General features: G+C 44.2%; 2 protein-coding genes across 9 annotated transcripts in view; one reads left to right on the forward strand and one right to left on the reverse strand.

Moving 5' to 3' along the window:
* CDCP2 (CUB domain containing protein 2) overlaps positions 1-8,092 on the reverse strand; it is a 38,000-nt gene extending 29,908 nt beyond the window's left edge. The window contains exons 1-3 of the mRNA XM_066595012.1: positions 8,017-8,092; positions 7,223-7,570; positions 2,277-2,612 (exon numbers count right to left, since the gene is read on the reverse strand). Of these exons, the coding sequence (XP_066451109.1) occupies positions 2,277-2,612; positions 7,223-7,570; positions 8,017-8,092 (760 nt within the window). The remainder of the gene's footprint in view (positions 1-2,276; positions 2,613-7,222; positions 7,571-8,016) is intronic.
* The window catches only part of LOC136621799 (dynein light chain Tctex-type 5-B-like), a 60,402-nt gene that overhangs the window by 5,272 nt on the left and 35,648 nt on the right, over positions 1-19,482 (forward strand). For 5 of the 8 annotated variants that reach the window (XM_066597537.1, XM_066597544.1, XM_066597540.1 and 2 more), the window contains exon 3: positions 16,661-16,756. The exons of the other annotated variants lie outside the window; for them this stretch is intronic. The gene's annotated coding sequence lies outside the window, so the exon portion shown is untranslated. The remainder of the gene's footprint in view (positions 1-16,660; positions 16,757-19,482) is intronic. 8 annotated transcript variants of the gene reach the window in all.

Below are 19,482 nucleotides of genomic sequence, written 5' to 3' on the forward strand. Positions count from 1 at the left end.
ATTCTGCCATAGATTTTTTTTTCTTTTTTTTACAGCGTTAATCATGCAGCATAAATGACACACAAAATGTTTTCTGCAGGTCGGTACGGTAACAACGATACCAAAATTCTTATATTTTTCTTAGGTTTTTACACCTTTTTGCAATAAAACTCCTTTTTTTGGAAATCTTTTTTTTTTCTCTATAGCTGCATTCAAAGTCCTGCGACTTTTTAATTTTTTTATGTACGGAGCTCTATGAGGGCTTATTTTTTGCGAGACGAGCTGTAGTTTTTTATTGGTACCATTTTGGGGAATGTACGGCTTTTTGATCACTTTTATTGCATTTTTTGGGAGGCAAAATGCTAAAAATTAGCATTTTGCCTCTGTTTTTTAGCGGTATTTTTTACGCTTTTTGTCGTACAAAATAAAAAGCATATTCAACTTTTTGTACACGTCGTTACAGACGCGTCAATACCCAATATGTGGGGTTTTAATTTTTTTTACCTTTTTTATGCTAATATTAGAAAAAGCATAAAAAAAGGGGTTTTTTTTCTTTTTCTTTTTTTTACATTTTTCTTTTCATTTTTTTACACAATTTGAGTCCCTCTGAGGGACTTGCAGCACTGTGCCTATGATCGCTGTGATAAGGCATGGCAGAGGTACTGCTGTGCCATGCCTTATCGCTTATACAGCGATCATAGGTATTGGCAATACAGGACGCCAGTGTCTGGCGTCCTGTTGCCATGGTGACAGGCCGGGCTCCGGCTGAAGACACAGAGGGAGTGTGCTCCCTCTGTGAACTCTTTCCCTGCCGTGATCTAAGGGGTTAACAGCAGGGGGCGCATCTCCGATGCCCCCCGCTGTTGCAGCCGGACGCCGGCTGTGACTGACAGCCGGCTCCCGCTGCGGGATAGCGCGAGGTCAGTCATGATCTCGCGCTATCCCGATGACGTACCGGTACGTCCTGTTGCGGGAAGTACCAGGCTCCCAGGACGTAATGGTACGTCCTGGGGAGGGAAGGGGTTAGAGACAGATAAAACTGAAGATTACAGCAGGACTGCGGGAAGCAGAGACTCCTTGCTCTATTGTCCAATGCCTTCTGTGTCTCGCAGGTGGCAAAATCAGGTCATTGATCCTGGCCAGAAGAGGCCAAGACAGAGGATGCTGTGCGAATATAATGGAAGGGAGTAAATGTATTAATTTATTTATAAGGGTTTTCCATGGGAATACTATTGATGACCTATCATCAGGATAGGTCATCAATAGTTGATCAGCTGGGGTCCATCGCTTGGGACCCTGACCGGTCAGCTGAGTGGGCGCATGCTGTCAGGGCTGCAAATACACAGAGGTCGGAGCGGAAGCCTCTACGCCGACCTCTGTGTAGTGGCCGGCAATTGTAGCTGCAGGCACGGCTCTCATAGAAATCAATGAGAGCCGTGCCTGCAGTTACTAGTGCCAGCCACTATACGGAGGTCGACGCGGGGACTTATGCTCCAACCTTTGTGAATTTGGAGCGGAAGGTTCCGCGCCGACCTCCCATGTAGTGGCTGACGCTTGTAACTGCAGGCACAGCTCTCATTGAAATCAATTGGATAAAGTGTTTTTTTTTTCCGATTTCATCCCAATTACTAATTTTTCAAAGTTTTTTAATAGATTATATGGTATATTAAACAGTATGATTGAAAAATGCAACTTACACCGCAAAAAACAAGCCCTTACATGGCTATGATGATTGCAAAATTAAAAAATTAGAATTTTTTGAAAGTCAGAATTCAAAAAACAACATAAAAGAAAAATGGCAGTGGCAGGAAGGGATTTTCAAAAAAGCTGCAATGTTTTTCAGGCCCTTCCTTGAAAATCATTGCCACGGTGGTAGCCTTCATTCCATTGCTTTTAATGGGGCTGCAGCAGCACCGGCCCTATTGAAAGCAATGGGATAGCATCGCAGACCTCTGTCACAGCTGTGACAGGGCATTCCTTCATTACCGTGGGAAGGAATCCCCTGCCATAGGTGTCACAGCTGTGTCAGGGGAGCGCAATGTACTCCCTATGTTTTCATTGGGGCTAGCACTGCTGCCGCCGGCCCCATTGAAAACAATGGGCGATATCGCAGATTCTGAGGTTACAGTGAAAACATCGCTAATGAGAATGAAACCATTGAAAATCAGAGGTTTCATTATCATGCGTTTCCACTCACTCTCGCATCGCAGGGAAGTCTATCGCCAGTGGGTGTGAGCCCTTAAGTTGAAGCCAATGTGTATATAGGTTGAACTGTGTCATGGGATACCTGTTCTCACCTGATGAGAAATATGCTTTGAAACCTCGTCCCCCAATGTTAAAATCAGATTTAAAGACCACCAGCAGCTCATTGGAAGAAGACGTGGTGTCAGGAGGCTTGGTGATACCACAATAATGGGTGACTTGTTCTTCTTGACTGGAACCATTAAAGACTGCCACGTAATCAAAGTTACATTCCTGGCTCTCCAGTTGGAAGTCGGTGAAAACTAGGTGGATTTTGGAGTGAGGAGCTGCACTGATCAGCCAGTGGCACTCTGCATTGTTGGGGTAGTTATCAGGGTAATCTGGGCTGGTGATCATCCCGGAGAGACTGGTGAGGACCCCACCACAGATATCTGTAAGGGAATTGAATATGGTAGACATCAATAATGGACATACAGCTTCTGATGCCATCCATCATGTAGGTGCCAAAGATATTATGTTAGGTTCTTCCTTAATGACATCTCCAAAAACACATGTACTAAGTAGCACAATGACAGCCCATTGATAGTACTGGTAGTGGTGCTAAGTTGGGATGTCTTCTCTTGCATTCATTTCTGTAGGTACAACCAATTATGAGTTGGTAATGCGGTCCCTATAGAACTTCATATGCAAGGACCCTAATAGGCATTTACCTAGTGCTGCAATATACTGAGGGCTCAGTCACACGGGCGTTTGTACGTGCCAATTTTTAAACGCATAGCTGATGTGTTAAAAAAATTCGCGTGACCTAAGCGGGTGGCACGGCGAAAAAAATGCTGCTAGCAGCGTTTATCCGCACAAAAGGGCTCGGTCACACGGGCATTTTGACGCTCAAAAAGAGCGCTGCCCACTATCATCTGCCACAGCTGTCACGGAGAAACGCGATGTTCTCCCATTGAATTCAAAGGAGCCGGCAATACAGCCGGCTCCATTGAAAGCAATAGGCTGCCACTGTAGTAATTTTCGGGGAAGGGCTTCAAATATAAGCGCTTCCCTGAAAAACAATCTAAAAATTTGTACAAAAAAAAAAAATCTATACTCACCTCTCTGCAGCTGCCGGGGCTCAGCAGCGTCCAGCCGGCTCTTCTCTTGAACTGCTCTCAGTAGTATTCAGCAGGCGGGGATTTAAAATCCCCGCCTGCTGAATTGGCTGCTTCTGATTGGTCACAGTGTTCAGCCAATCAGAGGCAGCACTCACCCATTTATGAATTCATGAAAAGCATGGGTTCTATGTAGTGCAACTTTTTTGACGTGCGGAAAAACGTCCATTACAAACGCCTGTGTGACTAAGCCCTAAAAGGACTGGCAGTGTTTGGGAAGCGATATTCTTGCTCAGTTCCCTGCTGAGTCCCACATTTACAAGGGACAACTCTGTCAAAAATCACTTAATTTTTTTGGCTGATAGTTGGAAACAGAAGGGCGCATGCAATAATATGCTCGGCGCTATGGAGCGTATTAGCGCATGAACCAGGTGATTAAATTATTTTTTTGACTACTCAAACTCCGCTACTGCACGCAGGTTTGAAAAAAACAAAGCAGGAAGATGGGTCCTGTCCTATCTTTTCTTGCACCTAGAAAAACTATGTCTGAGAAAGATAGCGCAAGTCCTAATGTGCGAGGATCACGCTAGCGAAAATAAAACCATTGAAATCAATGGTTTTGCTTCGTCACTTCTGCAGCCGTGATTTTGCTTTACGACCTGCTCTATTTTCCTGTGTTTTGCACAGCAAAAGTCCCATAGAAGTCTATGCAAAGTGCACAAATACGCAAGGGAAAGGGTGTGACACTGCGCAAAACGTGGAGAAAAGAACACCTCATTAGACTTAAATAGCTATTAAATCCACGGAAAGGATGTGTCACGTGTGTGTGAACGGGCCAATGTGCGCAAATAGTACAGTAATATGTGCTGACATGTGCGCGCAAATCTACCTCAACTGGCATTTGTGCGCAAAAGGGTCACGCAGGAATGAGCGTCTTCGCGCAAAGGCTTGCTGCAGCGTATTGCACCTGAACAAGGTTGATTTGCGCGTGGGTAAGTGCATATTACTGTACATTTTGCGCACGCAGGGCCTGTTAACACGTGCGTGTGACACCCTTCCATGGATTTAACGGTTATTTAGGCCTAATGTGATCCCTGGGTTGGGACTTTCGCTGCGCAAAACGCAGTAAGATAGAGCAGGTCCTACTTTTTTTTTTACAAACGCTCTCGTGAGAACGAATCCATTGAAGTCAAAGGGTTCTATTATCTGTGTTTAGCGCACAAATATTTTTTCGCACGCAAAAACACAAATAAATACGCCTGGGTGAAGAAGCCCTAAGCGCGTATGTTTCACGGACATAAAAAGGCTGTCCTGAGGATAGGTCATCAATAGTAAAGTCCTGGACAGCCTCTTTAAATTAATAGTTAATCAGTGGGGGTCTGGCACTCGGGATTCTTGACGATCAGCTGATATCGGGCCAGCTGTCATTGTGATCAGGGCCAGGAGCATTCAGCTCTGTCCGTAATGTAGTGGCCTAGGTTGGTATTGCAGGTGCAGGTCCTATTGAATTCAATGCAATACCAACCCAGGCTGCTGCGAATCAGACAGAGCAGTCCTCTTCCGGCGCTGCACACAATGATAGCAGGCCAGGAAAACAGCGGATCGGCGTGGATCCCGAGCAGCAGAGCCCGTCGCTCAACTATTGACGATTTATCCTAAGGATAGGTCATCAATAGTAAAGTCCCAGACAACTCCTAAAAAACTGCGACATGTCAATTTTTCACTCCTTCAGATGAGGGTGTTACATCTGTAGCGGATCCGCACCAAAATGTGCATATAAGACATCCCCTCCCCCTGACTGGCTCTCTGCCTCTCGCCTCCCCTCTGGTTGTTTGCAATGGGAAGGGGCGGGACAGGTTTGGAGCTAAGATCCCGCCCCTTGTCTGCAGCCAGCAATGGGAGGGGAGGGGCGGAGCTTAGCTACACCTCCTCCCACCTCCTCTCATTGCAAACAGCCGGAGGGGAGGAGAGAGGCAGAGAGCCGGCGAGGAGCAGGGAAGAGGATAGGCAGCTCAGAAGGTAGCATATATCTGCCGGCCGTGAAAACGGCGGTCGATATACGCTCCTGTGAATAAGCCCTTATTATGTGATTTACACACATTTTAGACTATTTTCACACATTCATACAAGATTCCATTTTCCTACGCCATTATGACAGCAGGACAACGAAATCCCCTGACCGAACGGTTCTATTTTATGACTCCATTAAAGTCAATGGGGTCCATTGACTATAATGGAGTCCATTTTGTTTGTCACTTTTTTCTGGACAAAAAAGTCCTGAATGTAGGACTTTTTTGTCCGTCATTTCACACCAGATCGGTGACGGAGGCTCCGGAGGGTGTCTGTGGCACATATATGAACAAAGCCTTACATCTTTCTTGACAGTTTCTAAAAAAACAATATGAAGAAAAAAAGTAGGCTGGGAAGAGATGTTGCAAAATGCACAAAACTTATTAAAACTTTGTGCCATGTTAGTGGCAGAAAATATTGGTGTAAACTACGCCAGCCATGAGGTGGCATTGGGAAAAGCGAATAACATATTGAACGAGTTGCATTTTGGTAACATCATAATGTTGCAAAAATTCTATAAAGCTCGAGCAATAATGCGAAACATACTTATTGCACTATGCTCCATTGCAGTTCGCAGTACTGCAACATCGGGAACGTTCATGAAGTTCAAACGAGGGGCACTTGTACTATTGCTGCATTGCAACAATGAGTGTCTCTTTAGGTTGGGTACGTGAGTGCAAGGCGACGTCGTGGATTCCCGTGAGAGGGCACGCTGGGCGATATAGATATGAAAGTTGTAAAGCCGTGCCACTACAGGAAAGACGCAGAGGTTTTGTTAAGTAGTTCTGCCAAGGAGAGCTGCGGGATTTAAGGGCGCCGACACTCACCGTGGGTCAAGCTGACATATATAGCCCTGTATTTGGGCTTGTGACACATCTTATAGATGAAAGAGCCCTCAGACGTCACTGAGCACTTACAACGTACAAGAACTATTGCTGTTTGCCAATAAAGACCTTCTGATCGTGGAGCAAGTGAGTTTTCCTATCAGCGAATCCCCGATATGTGGTATGCGACCAATATCATTATGCCCAGTAGGGCGCTCACCATTACAGCCAATGGGGTTGTCCAGAGATTGCCATAATGACTACCACCGACTAACCAGAGAAAGTTACCCCCGATTCCATGGCTGCCGTTACACCCCCTAAGCCTATCCCAGACTGCCACTTATAGTACAACATTGCCAGTGATATAAGCCTATGAGAGAGCCTGTTAAATCGTATACATACATGCAGTTTTATGCCCACGTAATCTTAATTCGTCATTGCAGAACCCAAACCTGACACTGCAATCGGTCATTAATAAAACAAACTAGACGGTGAAAGAAAAGTCAGTTTGGTTATTTTATAAGGCCTGTATCCAAAAATACTCACAATAACATAGAATTTTGGGGCATTTCTGAGTACACCGACGATACATAATTAGTGTTGGGCGAATCCAACAAGTAGAACCCTGTTTAAGGTCAAACTTAGCTAAAAGTTCACTTTGGCACAAACTCGAACTGAGCTTTTACCCCAAACAGGGTTCTACTGATTTGGTTTGCGCAACACTAGTCCTAAACACTTTCTCCGGCACCCCAGATGCTACTCCATGTATAAAGACTGTACTAGTCCTAAGCACTGGTGTATAAAACTATCTATGAGGTATGAAAGTACTGTAGAACACTCTGAGTGTTGTACAGGGCTTTTATGGCTCTTAGACAGTGTTATACACCAGTTCTGGGGTTTTGGTGAACTTCTGGTTCGGATTGAACTAATTTGGACGAAACCAAACTTTTTTCCAAAATTCCGTGACCCACTAAACCAAACTTTTCAAACGTTCGCTCATCACTGCATATAATGGTAGATTCTGAAATGTCTGGAGCTTGGGAAACTTACGCTTCCTATATGTAGCGGAAAATCCACTGCTGCCCACATGTTTGTCTGAATGAAAGATGACCGAAAGTACATGCCAAGATGATGTAAGGTTCGGAGGCAACTTGGAACCACAAAATGTTCCCAAAAGATTCCCCTCATCCCTGGACGCCCCGTTGTAGACCTTGACGTAGTCATATTCACAAGTATCGTGGTATTCTAGATTAAACTCCTGGAAGGTAAGCTGAACCGTGGATCCTTCTAATACTACTATGAGCCAGCTGCACTCAGTGTACGGAGGATACACCCTTGGGAAGTTAGGGCTGGACAGGTGCCCTACATCGGCTGACAGTACACCCCCGCACTTTACTCCTGTGGATAGAAAAAAGTCATTAAACATTCAAAAAGTTCACAAAGTTCCCTCCAATAATAGACACAAAGAAACAGTCAACATACAAAGACCATGAAAACATACAAAGACCATAAAAACAACTCAATGACATCTCTTTCATGCAGGATGCCGATCATCACCTTTACTCTTAACCATAACACCTCCCAACACTGCCCCCTATCCCCAGTCATATTCTTGGAGGACTGGGTAGCTGAGATCTAGGGTGCTATTTTGCTGGATCCAACTCACAAACCAGACATAAAAATCTACGCGAATGTCTTTCCAAGAACAGGTCAACTTCTATTTACAGGTTATAGCAGTCTAGAATGAACATACGTTGTATTTAATAGGCAAAAGTAACTTGAGAGGTCTTCCTCCATTTCATGCATAGACTCTGAGTGATGTAGCACAGAAAATCTCTACTTACCTTTCCGTGCGTGAACCCCAGGAGCTTCCCATAACATACTTATCATGAAGATAAACTTGCAAAGAAAATGCTGCATATTGCAACGCTAGGATGTAATATATCCACCGCTCTCACATCCAGCACAGATAAGAGTCGCAGAGATGGAGCTGCTATAGAATTAATAATTCATCTGATGTCTGAATAGGAACTTGATCTCACTTTTCTCTCCACCCTCTATGTTCTGATGTGTATCGGGTGTCCGTGAATTTACGCTATCATGCTCGCTACCTGCATTAAATCACAGGGAGATATTCAAGGCTTGCACTGATCGTGCAGCGGCCATAATGGTTCTCAACCCGAACAGAAAAGTGCAGTTGGAAGTTGTGCAATTGTTGTTGCATGCAACAATACGGCGACGGAAAACACGTTTGTCATTGATATTTCTATAAATCTCACATTGTGAACCTTTGGGTTATAGAGAGACGAGTGGCGCTACATACGTTACCACTTATCTATTCCTGAAGAAGCAGTCTGTCATTGATTGTGTTTCCAGGAAGTTTCTTCTTTTATGCCTCCCACTCACTGACTGGCTGATTTGTAGTGCTCTGTATTTTTTATTTTTAAAGAGGTTCTTCAGCAGCTGTGTTATAAAGCTGCTGCAACTGCTGGAAAACTAATAACACACACCTCAGATGCGGCAAACCTCCTTTTTGAAATCAATGGTGGACAGAAAACTCCACCTTAGTGCTTTTTCGGCTGTGGATTTTATCACATTTTTGGTGGTGATTCCACAGCAAGATCTGGCTGTGTTACACACCAATGTGGATGCCGGTTGTGCTCTGGCGTCACCATCAATTACACCCTATACCTTAAATGGTGAAATCCACTGTGAAAATCATGTATAGGAATGAGCATGAAATTTGCGCTCAGGGTTCCGTTCGCCGAAAGGAAAGGGGAAAACCCCATTGTTGAACAGCACCGTCTCTGGATGGATCGGAACAGTGCTTGACTATAATGAGGTCCATCCATTTTCCGCCCAGCTGCCCGGTTTCTGGACGGAAGAAGAAGTGCTGCATGCAGCGCTTTTTTCTTTCGGTATTTGGAGGCGGAACTTTTGGCTGGAGGTTCGAACACAGATATGAAACTGGCCTTATTTCCATATGTTACTCCTTTGGCCATAAGACATCAGATACTCTCCATGGCATACTTTCTACTAATGTCTCATAGATTTCAGTCTGATACATCTCCCTCCATTGATCCAGCAAACTTCTGGTGAGTTCTTTCAAAAAAGATTCATCATTCCATCTGCAATGGTGCAAGGAGCATCGTCATTGGACAGTTAAGTGATGGAGGAACGTTCTATGGAGTGATAAATAACACTAATCCATCTTCAGATCAGATGGACGTACATTGGTGTGGAGGATGCTGAGGAAACACCTTTGACCTGAGTGTGTTGTGCCAATAGTTAAGTACGGCAGAGGTTCCATTACAGTCTGGGGATGTTTTACGTGGCATGGTCTTGGTGACAACCATGAAGATGTACCCTGACAGTCTAGGCTATCATTTGCTGTTGGCAATGTGGCAATACTCTGGGAACGGTCGTCCATACTTCCAACAAGACAACGCGCCTCGTCACAAATCCAACACGGTTTGACATTAGTTGAGGATATGGATGCTTCACAATTGGACTGGCTGCACAGAGTCCCAGCCTGAACCCTACAGAATGTCTTTAGGATGATCTAAATGTCGGATCAGAAAATATGAACATTGTCCATCTTATTTGAGAGAATTCACCAGATGCTTTTCAGTATAAATGGAGGGAAACAGCAGCTGAAGTGTATCTATGTTAGAAACTACGCCATGGAGAGTATCCGATGTCATTAGGGCCAAAGGAGCCCCACTAAGAATTAACATATGGAAATAAATACTACTTTTGATTCTTGCTCAGTTGTCCAATTGCTTTTGGTAGGATAGTTAATATTGCCACGGATCTGAGATGCAGAAACCGCTCTGTAAATCTGCTACTTTCTGGCTGTGTCTTATTATGACCTTATTCTTGAAATAGGAGCCTAAAAACGAGTTCTACAGCAACTTTATTCAATGTGACCAAATAAGCATTTTACCATTTGACATAACTGGAAGTATAACCAAAAGTATAACATCTCAATCCAACTTTGCCGTTTATTGTCCAAAAATGAGCAGTGGTGGTTCACAAATAATTTCGGGTCTGTTGACATCTGCATTGGAGCCTCTGTTTGGTGCCTCCGGTGAAGATCTGGCACAAAATCACAGATGCAATAGTAAAGTATGCGGTGTATTTCTGGTGGCCTGCCAGAAGCCTGACGAACCTCATTATAGTCAATGGGTTCTGTTGGGTGCCATCTGTTTCCGACATAGGATGGATCAATTCTCGGCTGGGATTCTGTTTTTTGTTCCAATGACGGAACAGGAAAATGGAACCCCCCAAATCAGATGTGAACAGAGCCTTACATGGAGAGGGAATGAGAGGCAGAAGAGGTGGGTAGTGGGGAACTGCATGCTTGGCTCTGTATGCAGAAGAGATATTTGGCTGGCACTATTTTAAGGGGCAGCTGGCGGGCACTATTTATGAAGTAGTGTGGTAGCAAGCACTTTTTATTGGACTTGAATAATGGTAGGTTCATACTGAGGTACAATAGATAGGAAATGATTTGTAAGTAGAGCTAAGGTGGGGCTCATACATAAAGACGTACATACATCACTAACTACCACCCTTCCTGTGATGCCCTAGTAAATTTTAGTACCACTCCTGGTTCACATAGATTTTGCATGCTGAAGGGCATATACCTTTGTCATATGTTTGTATGGTTTAGTTTTTTTCAACAATTATAACACCAGAACTAACTACTATAATACTGCCCCCTATGGACAGGAGTGTATAGGAGATTTTCTAAATCTCCTGAAAGGCTTGCACCAAAAAACACTTTTATCACCTATCCAAAGGATAGGTGATAAAACTTGCCGCTGAGACCCCCACCGATCCCAAGAGTGGGGGTCCCGTATCCCCTGCTTTCCATGACTGTGGGGCCAGTGCACCTTCCCGCGGTGACATAAGATTGCACGGAGCAGAAGTCACACATGTGCAATGCCGTTCCATTCATTTCAATTGGACAGACGAAAAATAGTCAAGTACAAGCAGTCAGCTGTCTCTGGCAGTCCCACTGAAAATGATTGGAGCTCCATTCAATCTCCTCCACACTATGGGGTATGCAGTGAGCCTGTAAGCGAGAAAGAGAGAGGGACATGCAACCTCATTCCAGGCAATGGTGAGGGTCTCAACTGAGATAGCCCACCTGTCACACTTTTAGCATCTATCCTATAGATGGGTGATAAAGTGCTTTTTGGCACAACTCCTTTAAAGAAGACTTGCCACTTCCTCCGACAAGTGAAAAAGGCTGCCCCCATTCACGGATTCCAGCACACTTTTTTTCGGCTACCCCTCACCATTGGTGCTACCTATTTACTGGTAATGGTCCTGAAAGCTGTCAGGTGGCCCGTTTCTACCACCCATTGTCAATGAGACATCTACCTTTGACACTCGGTGGTGAAGATGACCTACATGACAATGTACTAGTAAATGGCGCCAATTGATTGTGCGTGAAGGGGCTAGATGGACAAAAAAAAACAAAAACGGGGCTGGAAATAGTGAAGAGCCGGCTGCAAAGAAATTGCAGCCACTTCCAGTCGTGTGGGGATGGGACATTTCTCTGCAGCTTCCTAATTTTACAAAACTTTACAGTAATGTATTTCCCTTCCAATAACATCATTTTGGTCTGTTGTCTTTCCCAGGAAGCCCCCCTTATTTGCTATTAGGCAGGGTCGGGCCGGCACTTACATCCAGCCGGGACCTTTGCCAAACATTTCATCTCTCAGGTTTCTCTGCAGCCGAAGAGAGCCAGACGTCCTCATTTACAACCGCAGAATAGCTGCACAGATATTCTCCTTCTTATGAAACAATAATTAGTCTAAAACCTCAAAGGGAAATTTAGAGGTAATTGTCATATTTATGTAGCGGACGTACAAGAAATGTTTGTTAATGTGCAGTAAACGGATACAGAGGGTCTCTAGTCCTCATCAGCCGGGACATTCACCGACTCATTAACGTACAATATTTATTTTGCTTCACTCTACTTGTATTAACAATCAGATGATTTAACTTGAAGCCCCGGAGGCCCAATGCCAAATCCGTATAGGGCGTCCACCTACCATGTGCCGTTTATAATACTGGTGTCCTCTTATGTAACAGATAGGTCTTAAGGCCCTTTTAGACAAAAACGATTACACTGTGCAACAATTTTTTTTAAATGTTCATAATGGAAAGTAATTGATAAGTTTCTGTAAAATTAAAAGCTGCTGGTTCCACCGGTAACATTGGATAATAGCGGCACGTCTCACTTTCAAGTTACAAACCATTTCCTTTATTTAAGATGATACCCTTTGGACGCGCCATAATATTTTTATATAACTATTTTTGGTGGAGACTTTCTCCTGTAAGAAACATTACTTTCCCTCTGTAAGAACCGGCAAAAGTCGCCCATCATGTTTGGATTGTACTTCCCTTTGTAACGGTCTCTCCCAATAGTGACCCTATAGTAGCCTCAGTAGTAATTGTGACCCCCATAGTGACAACAGTAGTAAGTGACCCCCCATAGTGGCCCCAGTAGTGTGTCCCCTATAATAGCCCCAATAGTAATAGTGACCTCCATAGTGATGACAGTTGTAAGTGACCCTCCCCCCCACAGTGGCCCCAGTAGTAAGTGACCCCCCCATAGTGGCCCCAGTAGTAAGTGTTCTCTATAATGGCCCCAGTAGTGTCCCCAGTAGTAATTATCCCCTATAATGGCTGCAGTAGTAAGTGACCCCCCCATAGTGGCCCCAGTAGTAACAGTGTCCCCTATATTGGCCAGAGTAGTAAAAGTGACCACCATAGTAGTCCTAGGGATGCTGCGCAGCCAAAGGCCAATAGCAACAGGAGAAACCTTTGGTATTTGTCATGCTGAAGTAACAGTCAGTATGGTGATCTCTTTTTTCTCGCCATACCATTGGAATGGCGAATGGCGTTCTACTCTTGCCTTTCAGCTCCTGTGTGAGGTGAGTGTTACATGACACACAGATGATATGCAGTGCCAATTCTTATCTTGGTCACCAAGCTTTATTCCCAAATACTTGTGATAGACACACTTTACCAAGGATGATGTATTCCCCCGCTGTGACTTTGTTGTAAACTGTCCGCAGACATTGCAGAAATTGTCTGGGTTGTTCAGACATCCGCGCCGCTCACCCATATTGTTATTAAATTTTGAAAAATAGTCCATTTAACCAATGACCTGTAAAAACACAGTTCATTGATTACAACTTACTGGTGGATGATCTGCAGCATTTCCGTCATGTGGAAACATACCCTATATGTTACATAAACCTACCCTTATAGTGTTCAGTCAGAATGCGGTGTGTAACAGTGATTGTGAAATTTTTTTTATCAAGAAAGGTTATTAATAGGCATTATTCCCCATAATTGGAAAACCTTACGTGGCAGAAAAAAAAAGGAAATCATATTTGAATTCAGCACACTAAAGTTACTATAAGACGCCTATCTGCCTATCTGTTACAAAAGTTGTGTTGCACAGTATTCAAAAAATGGTTCAAACGAGCAAAAGTGAACGATAATTGTTCGGTCTAGACGCAGCCAGCGTTATTTTTCATTCCTAATTCATTTTACGCAGGCATAAAAATCATTGTTGGCTCGTTCGCTAATCATTTGGTTTAAATACTAATCATTCAGTCGTTCTCGTTTACTTATACAGCAAATGTGAATGACTGAACGATTTGTCATTGGAACAAGCCAATGATGTATCTATCTGTTTAAATAGACTGAACGAATTCTGACATAATTCGCTCGTTCAAAGGATAATCGTTTGGTATAAGCAGGCCCTTTGGGCCCCCCCCCAGGCACCGGGGGCCCCGATAAGACCTCTGCACCTTCTATAACTACATATCCGTTTATATCCTTTTTTATCCAAAAGTGACCAATATACCAAATAGCCTTGTAGTTGCCACAAATTAGATGGAGGTACTAACATGCTGAGTAGCTGATAGGAAGGGCTCATTGATTCATGATGCTTGTGCCAAATTCTGGCGCTCTTGTCAGTATGGTGCAAGAGAAGTCTGGATTCATCTGAACAGGCGAGGTTTTTCCACTGCTCAGTTATCCAATTTTTGTGCTCTTTCATCAACTGGTGTCTGACATTTCTGTTTCTCTTAGACAGTAATGGCGTTGGAACTGGTCGTCTGGTGTTATGGCCCATCTGTGCTAAAGAGCGATGAGTTGTGCATTTGGACATGTTAGTTGGAGCACTGGAATTGTATTCAGCTGAAATTAGCTCGACTGTTCACCGCCTGTTCGTCAGAATGATTCTTGACGTCCTCCTCTGACCCCTTTCAGTACAAATTGTTTACATCCACTGAATCCCTTTTGCTGGATGTTTTTTCCCAATCACATGATACTCTGTATACTCTCCACACCCTTACATGGGAAAACCCCACATGAAATCCTGGTCCTGGCTAGTCTAGCACCGATGACCAGGCCTCGTTGGATGTCACTCACATCGCTGGATTTTCTCTTTCTAATGTGGATTCACATTAAAACTGATTCACCGAAATTTATCAATTGTCAATTGATTTTATGTTGCACTCTGGGGTCACGGGTCGAATTTCCATACAGAGAAGCTGCAATCGTGAAATGACGAGGGGCTCTACTAACGGACCAATTAGTGTATATTGCCTATATATATACAGGGTGATCCAAAAAAATGGTACAAAAGTAAAGCTGATTTCTTCATACATGAAGTGACATACAACAGCCAGAATGATATGAAAGGTTTTTAATGCAGATTCCAAATGTCTTATGTGGGCGCCGTTGGTGACACTAAATGACCTAAAACAACACATCCCAACTGTATGAAGGAATGGGCTTTACTTCTTTACTATTCCTTTGGAATTATCTTTTACTAGAGGTTTCACCCTGTTCTCTCACACTAAAACCTTGTTCAGACGAGCGTGGTTTACATGCTGCTACAGCAGCTATGGAAGCACTCACACAGAGCTTTTTTACTAGCACAGAATCTGCGCTGGTAAAAAGGATAGACAGCAAGTGCCGACTCGCCTGTCAGCTCTGTGCTGAGGCGCTGTCCGTGGTGCTGACCCCAGGCTCTTATGGGAGCCACAGCAACACGGACATGTGAACGGGCTGCTCCGCGGAGCGCGGAGCAGCTTATTCACCGCAGAATTCCTGCATGTCAGCAGTGTGTAACCCACGCTCGACTGAACGAGGCTTTACTCTGGTGATGCAGGTGAGGATGAAATTGGGACTTTAGATCCCTGTACTGGCAACTGGTGGGAGTCCCAGTAACCACACACTCATCACCTTTCCTGTGTACTTTATACAAAAACCCATTTAATAAAAGTAGAAGAAATCTGACCAACAAAGTATAAAAGTACAGTCAAATTTACAAAAAAACAAATTGTTTTAAGCAATTTATTTGGCATCCCGGACTGCTATAACATGTAGGATCATCTGTACCATATAGGCCTCCTATATAGAAATTGATTCACACCATGCTATGGTGAAGGGCATTCCAAATGGTAAGTGTAATCTAACAGTTGTTTCTGGACATTAACCTCCAATGGTTAATATTAGAGATGAGCGAGCCTACTCGGTAAGGCAGTTACTCGAGCGAGCATCGCTCTTCTTGAGTAACTGCTTAGTGATCCGAGCAGGGTGGGCTGCGGGGGGCGGGGGGAGCAGAGTGGGAGGAAGAGTGAGAGATCTCTCTCTCTCTCTTCCCCCCCACAGCCCACCCGAGCCTGCTCGGATCACAAAGCAGTTATTCGAGAAGAGTGATGCTCGCTCGAGTAACTGCCTTACCGAGTAGGCTCGCTTATCTCTAGTTAATATAGTTCACTTAAAAGACTCATAAAAAAGTCAAGAGCAGAACAGAGTGCTAGAACCAGTTTGCAAGGGGCATGTGAACCTCATAGAGCAGTGTTCCCCAACTCCAGTCCTCAGGGACCGCCAACAGGTCATGTTTTCAGGATTTCCTCAGTATTGCACAGGTGATGTAATTATTGTCGGGGCCTCAGACATTGCCACAGGTGTTTGTACCATAGGATATCCTGAAAACATGACCTGTTGGTGGTCCCTGAGGACTGGAGTTGGGGACCCCTGTCATAGAAGACTTTGGAAAAAAATGCTGCCCTTATATAGCTTAAGATAGTTGAATGAATATTATCACTGCTTTGCATTTCTCAATATAACCTATAAAAATAATACAACGATTCAGAAGAGCTTGGAAACATCACTCAAGCGATTCTCATTGCTTCTTCTCCGATGCATCGAATAATAACTAAGCTAAGGTGACCAGATGTCCCAAATAGGCAGGACGGTCCACCCTGGGACCCTGTGACCCCTGTTCCCAAGGCCCCTGCTTTTGGGACATCTGGTCACTATGAAAGTGATTACTAGCCGGAGTGCCGTGGCTCCCCAACTGGTAATCACTTAGTGGCACTGCTGTGGGATGCACACATTGACGGATCCTGCTCCCCTGACGTCTCCTCCTTGGTTCCGCAGGAGGAGAGAAGAAGGGGGGAGAAGCCCAGGATCAAACACTTCCGCCTGCAACAGCACCAAACAGAGGAGCAACGGCGCTTTGAAAACAAGGAGGAGGTAAGTATATCAGTCTCAGGGGGCACTATTACTACTGGGGCTACTGTAGGTGTCATTATTTCTACTGAGGCCAATATAGAGGACACTATTACTACTAAGGCCACTCTAAATGTGGCAGAATGCTTTAAATTGACTTAGGGTATGTTTACACATGGCAGAAATGCTGCGGAGTGAGTACAACTGCTACTGCGGATCCATTGTCTGCCGACACTTAAAGCACTGCATCAAAAACATCCACTTTTTAATGTAAGGTAGAACTGATCTTTTTAATGATATTTATTTGCCATTTAAATATACCTCAGTGTACTCTGAGACAACACGTAATCATAACCAGAATTAGAGAGTAGGCCTATATGATGCTAAACGCATAGGTGACCCAGACTTGACTACACAGTGCAACTTTAGTACTTATTCTAATATATAGGAACCCAGACAAGATGACACAGTGCACCCTTAGTACTTGTCCTAATATATAGAAGACCAGACATGGCTACACAGTGCACCCTTACTACTTGTCCTAATATATAGAAGACCAGACATGGCTACACAGTGCACCCTTACTACTTGTCCTAATATTTAGGAGACCAGACATGGCTACATAGTGCACCCTTAGTACTTGTCCTAATATATAGGAACCCAGACATGACTACACAGTGCACCATTAGTACTTGTCCTAATATATAGGGACCAGACATGACTGCACAGTGCACCCTTAGTACTTGTCCTAATATATAGGGGACCCAGACATGACGACACAGTGCACCCTTAGTACTTGTCCTAATATATAGGGGACCAGGCATGGCAACACAGTGCAACCTTAGTACTTGTCCTAATATATAGGGGACCCAGACATGACGACACAGTGCACCCTTACTACTTGTCCTAATATATAGTAGACCCAGACATAACTACACAGTGCACCCTTAGTACTTGTCCTAATATATAGGGGACCCAGACATGACGACACAGTGCACCCTTACTACTTGTCCTAATATATAGTAGACCCAGACATGGCTACACAGTGCTCCCTTAGTACTTGTCCTAATATATCGGGGACCCAGACATGACTACACAGTGCACCCTTAGTACTTGTACTAATATATAGGGGACCCAGACATGGCTATACAGTGCACCCTTAGTACTTGTCCTAATATATAGGAGACCAGACATGACTACATAGTGCACCCTTAGTACTTGTCCTAATATATAGGAGACCAGACATGACTACACAGTGCACCCTTAGTACTTGTCCTAATATATAGGGGACCCAGACATGACTACACAGTGCACCCTTAGTACTTGTCCTAATATATAGGGGACCCAGACATGGCTACACAGTGCACCCTTAGTACTTGTCCTAATATATAGGGGACCCAGACATGGCTACACAGTGCACCCTTAGTACTTGTCCTAATATATAGGGGACCCAGACATGGCTACACAGTGCACCCTTAGTACTTGTCCTAATATATAGGGGACCCAGACATGGCTACACAGTGCGCCCTTAGTACTTGTCCTAATATATAGGGGACCCAGACATGGCTACACAGTGCACCCTTAGTACTTGTCCTAATATTTAGGGGACCCAGACATGACTACACAGTGCACCCTTAGTACTTGTCCTAATATATATAAGACCACACATGGCTACACAGTGCGCCCTTAGTACTTGTCCTAATATATCGGGACCCAGACATAACTACACAGTGCACCCTTAGTACTTGTACTAATATATAGGGGACCAGACATGGCTACAGAGTGCACCCTTAGTACTTGTCCTAATATATAGGGGACCCAGACATGACTACACAGTGCAACCTTAGTACTTGTACTAATATATAGGGGACCAGACATGGCTACACAGTGCACCCTTAGTACTTGTACTAATATATAGGGGACACAGACATGGCTACAGAGTGCACCCTTAGTACTTCTCTGTTCCTATTGCCCTGCCATGCGCCGCTCCTCTTCACCCTGACACGGAAGCTACATGCGAGCAGCCACGTGTAGATATATCTGTGTCCAGATGATTGGGGACGTATAGAATGGCACTGTGGGCTACATGTTGTGCACCCCTGCAGTAGCTTTAGAATGTGATATATTCTGGTGCTTTGTTTGCCACCTGCTGGTTGAAAGCGTTATTGCATCTACTTATTTAAAGAGGACCTGTCACCACTCTGAACTGATTACAGACTGTAATCACTGTAATCACTCTCAGCGATCTCTGGCCCTGTTTGGACTCACTGTCTAATTCCCTGTTCTCAGCTGTACACATATACAGTAGGGCCAACTGCATCGGTAGCGGTTAAATCTGTCAACAGAAAAAAAACGGGGTAAAATAAGATATAAAAAATGCAACCTTGGAAAACAAGATTTTCCCAGAAAAAATAGTGCTATATACAGAAAATTTTAATTCTGGATTTGAAGTAAATCTGAGATGCAGGCTCCAAACTAAATCTTCAGCACAGATGTGAATGAGACAGATTCACATGAGCGTATTTACACGCATGAGCCTAGCGTTTTAGTGGAACGAACTATGCTCTTTTGCAGATGCATAGACGTACTTTTCTGCACTTTTTGCGCTGGCAAGGCATGTTCAAACAAAGACAAACCGATCGTCTAATGAGTTCCAGATGTGTCCTTTTTTCCAGCGGATTTACGCAGTGTATTATGCATCTCCTTGCATGCGCATTTGCATCCCCCCCCCCCCCCCCCATTGATTTTTA

Source organism: Eleutherodactylus coqui, chromosome 3 (assembly GCF_035609145.1).
Source record: "Eleutherodactylus coqui strain aEleCoq1 chromosome 3, aEleCoq1.hap1, whole genome shotgun sequence".
NCBI classification, from domain to species: Eukaryota; Metazoa; Chordata; class Amphibia; order Anura; family Eleutherodactylidae; genus Eleutherodactylus; species Eleutherodactylus coqui.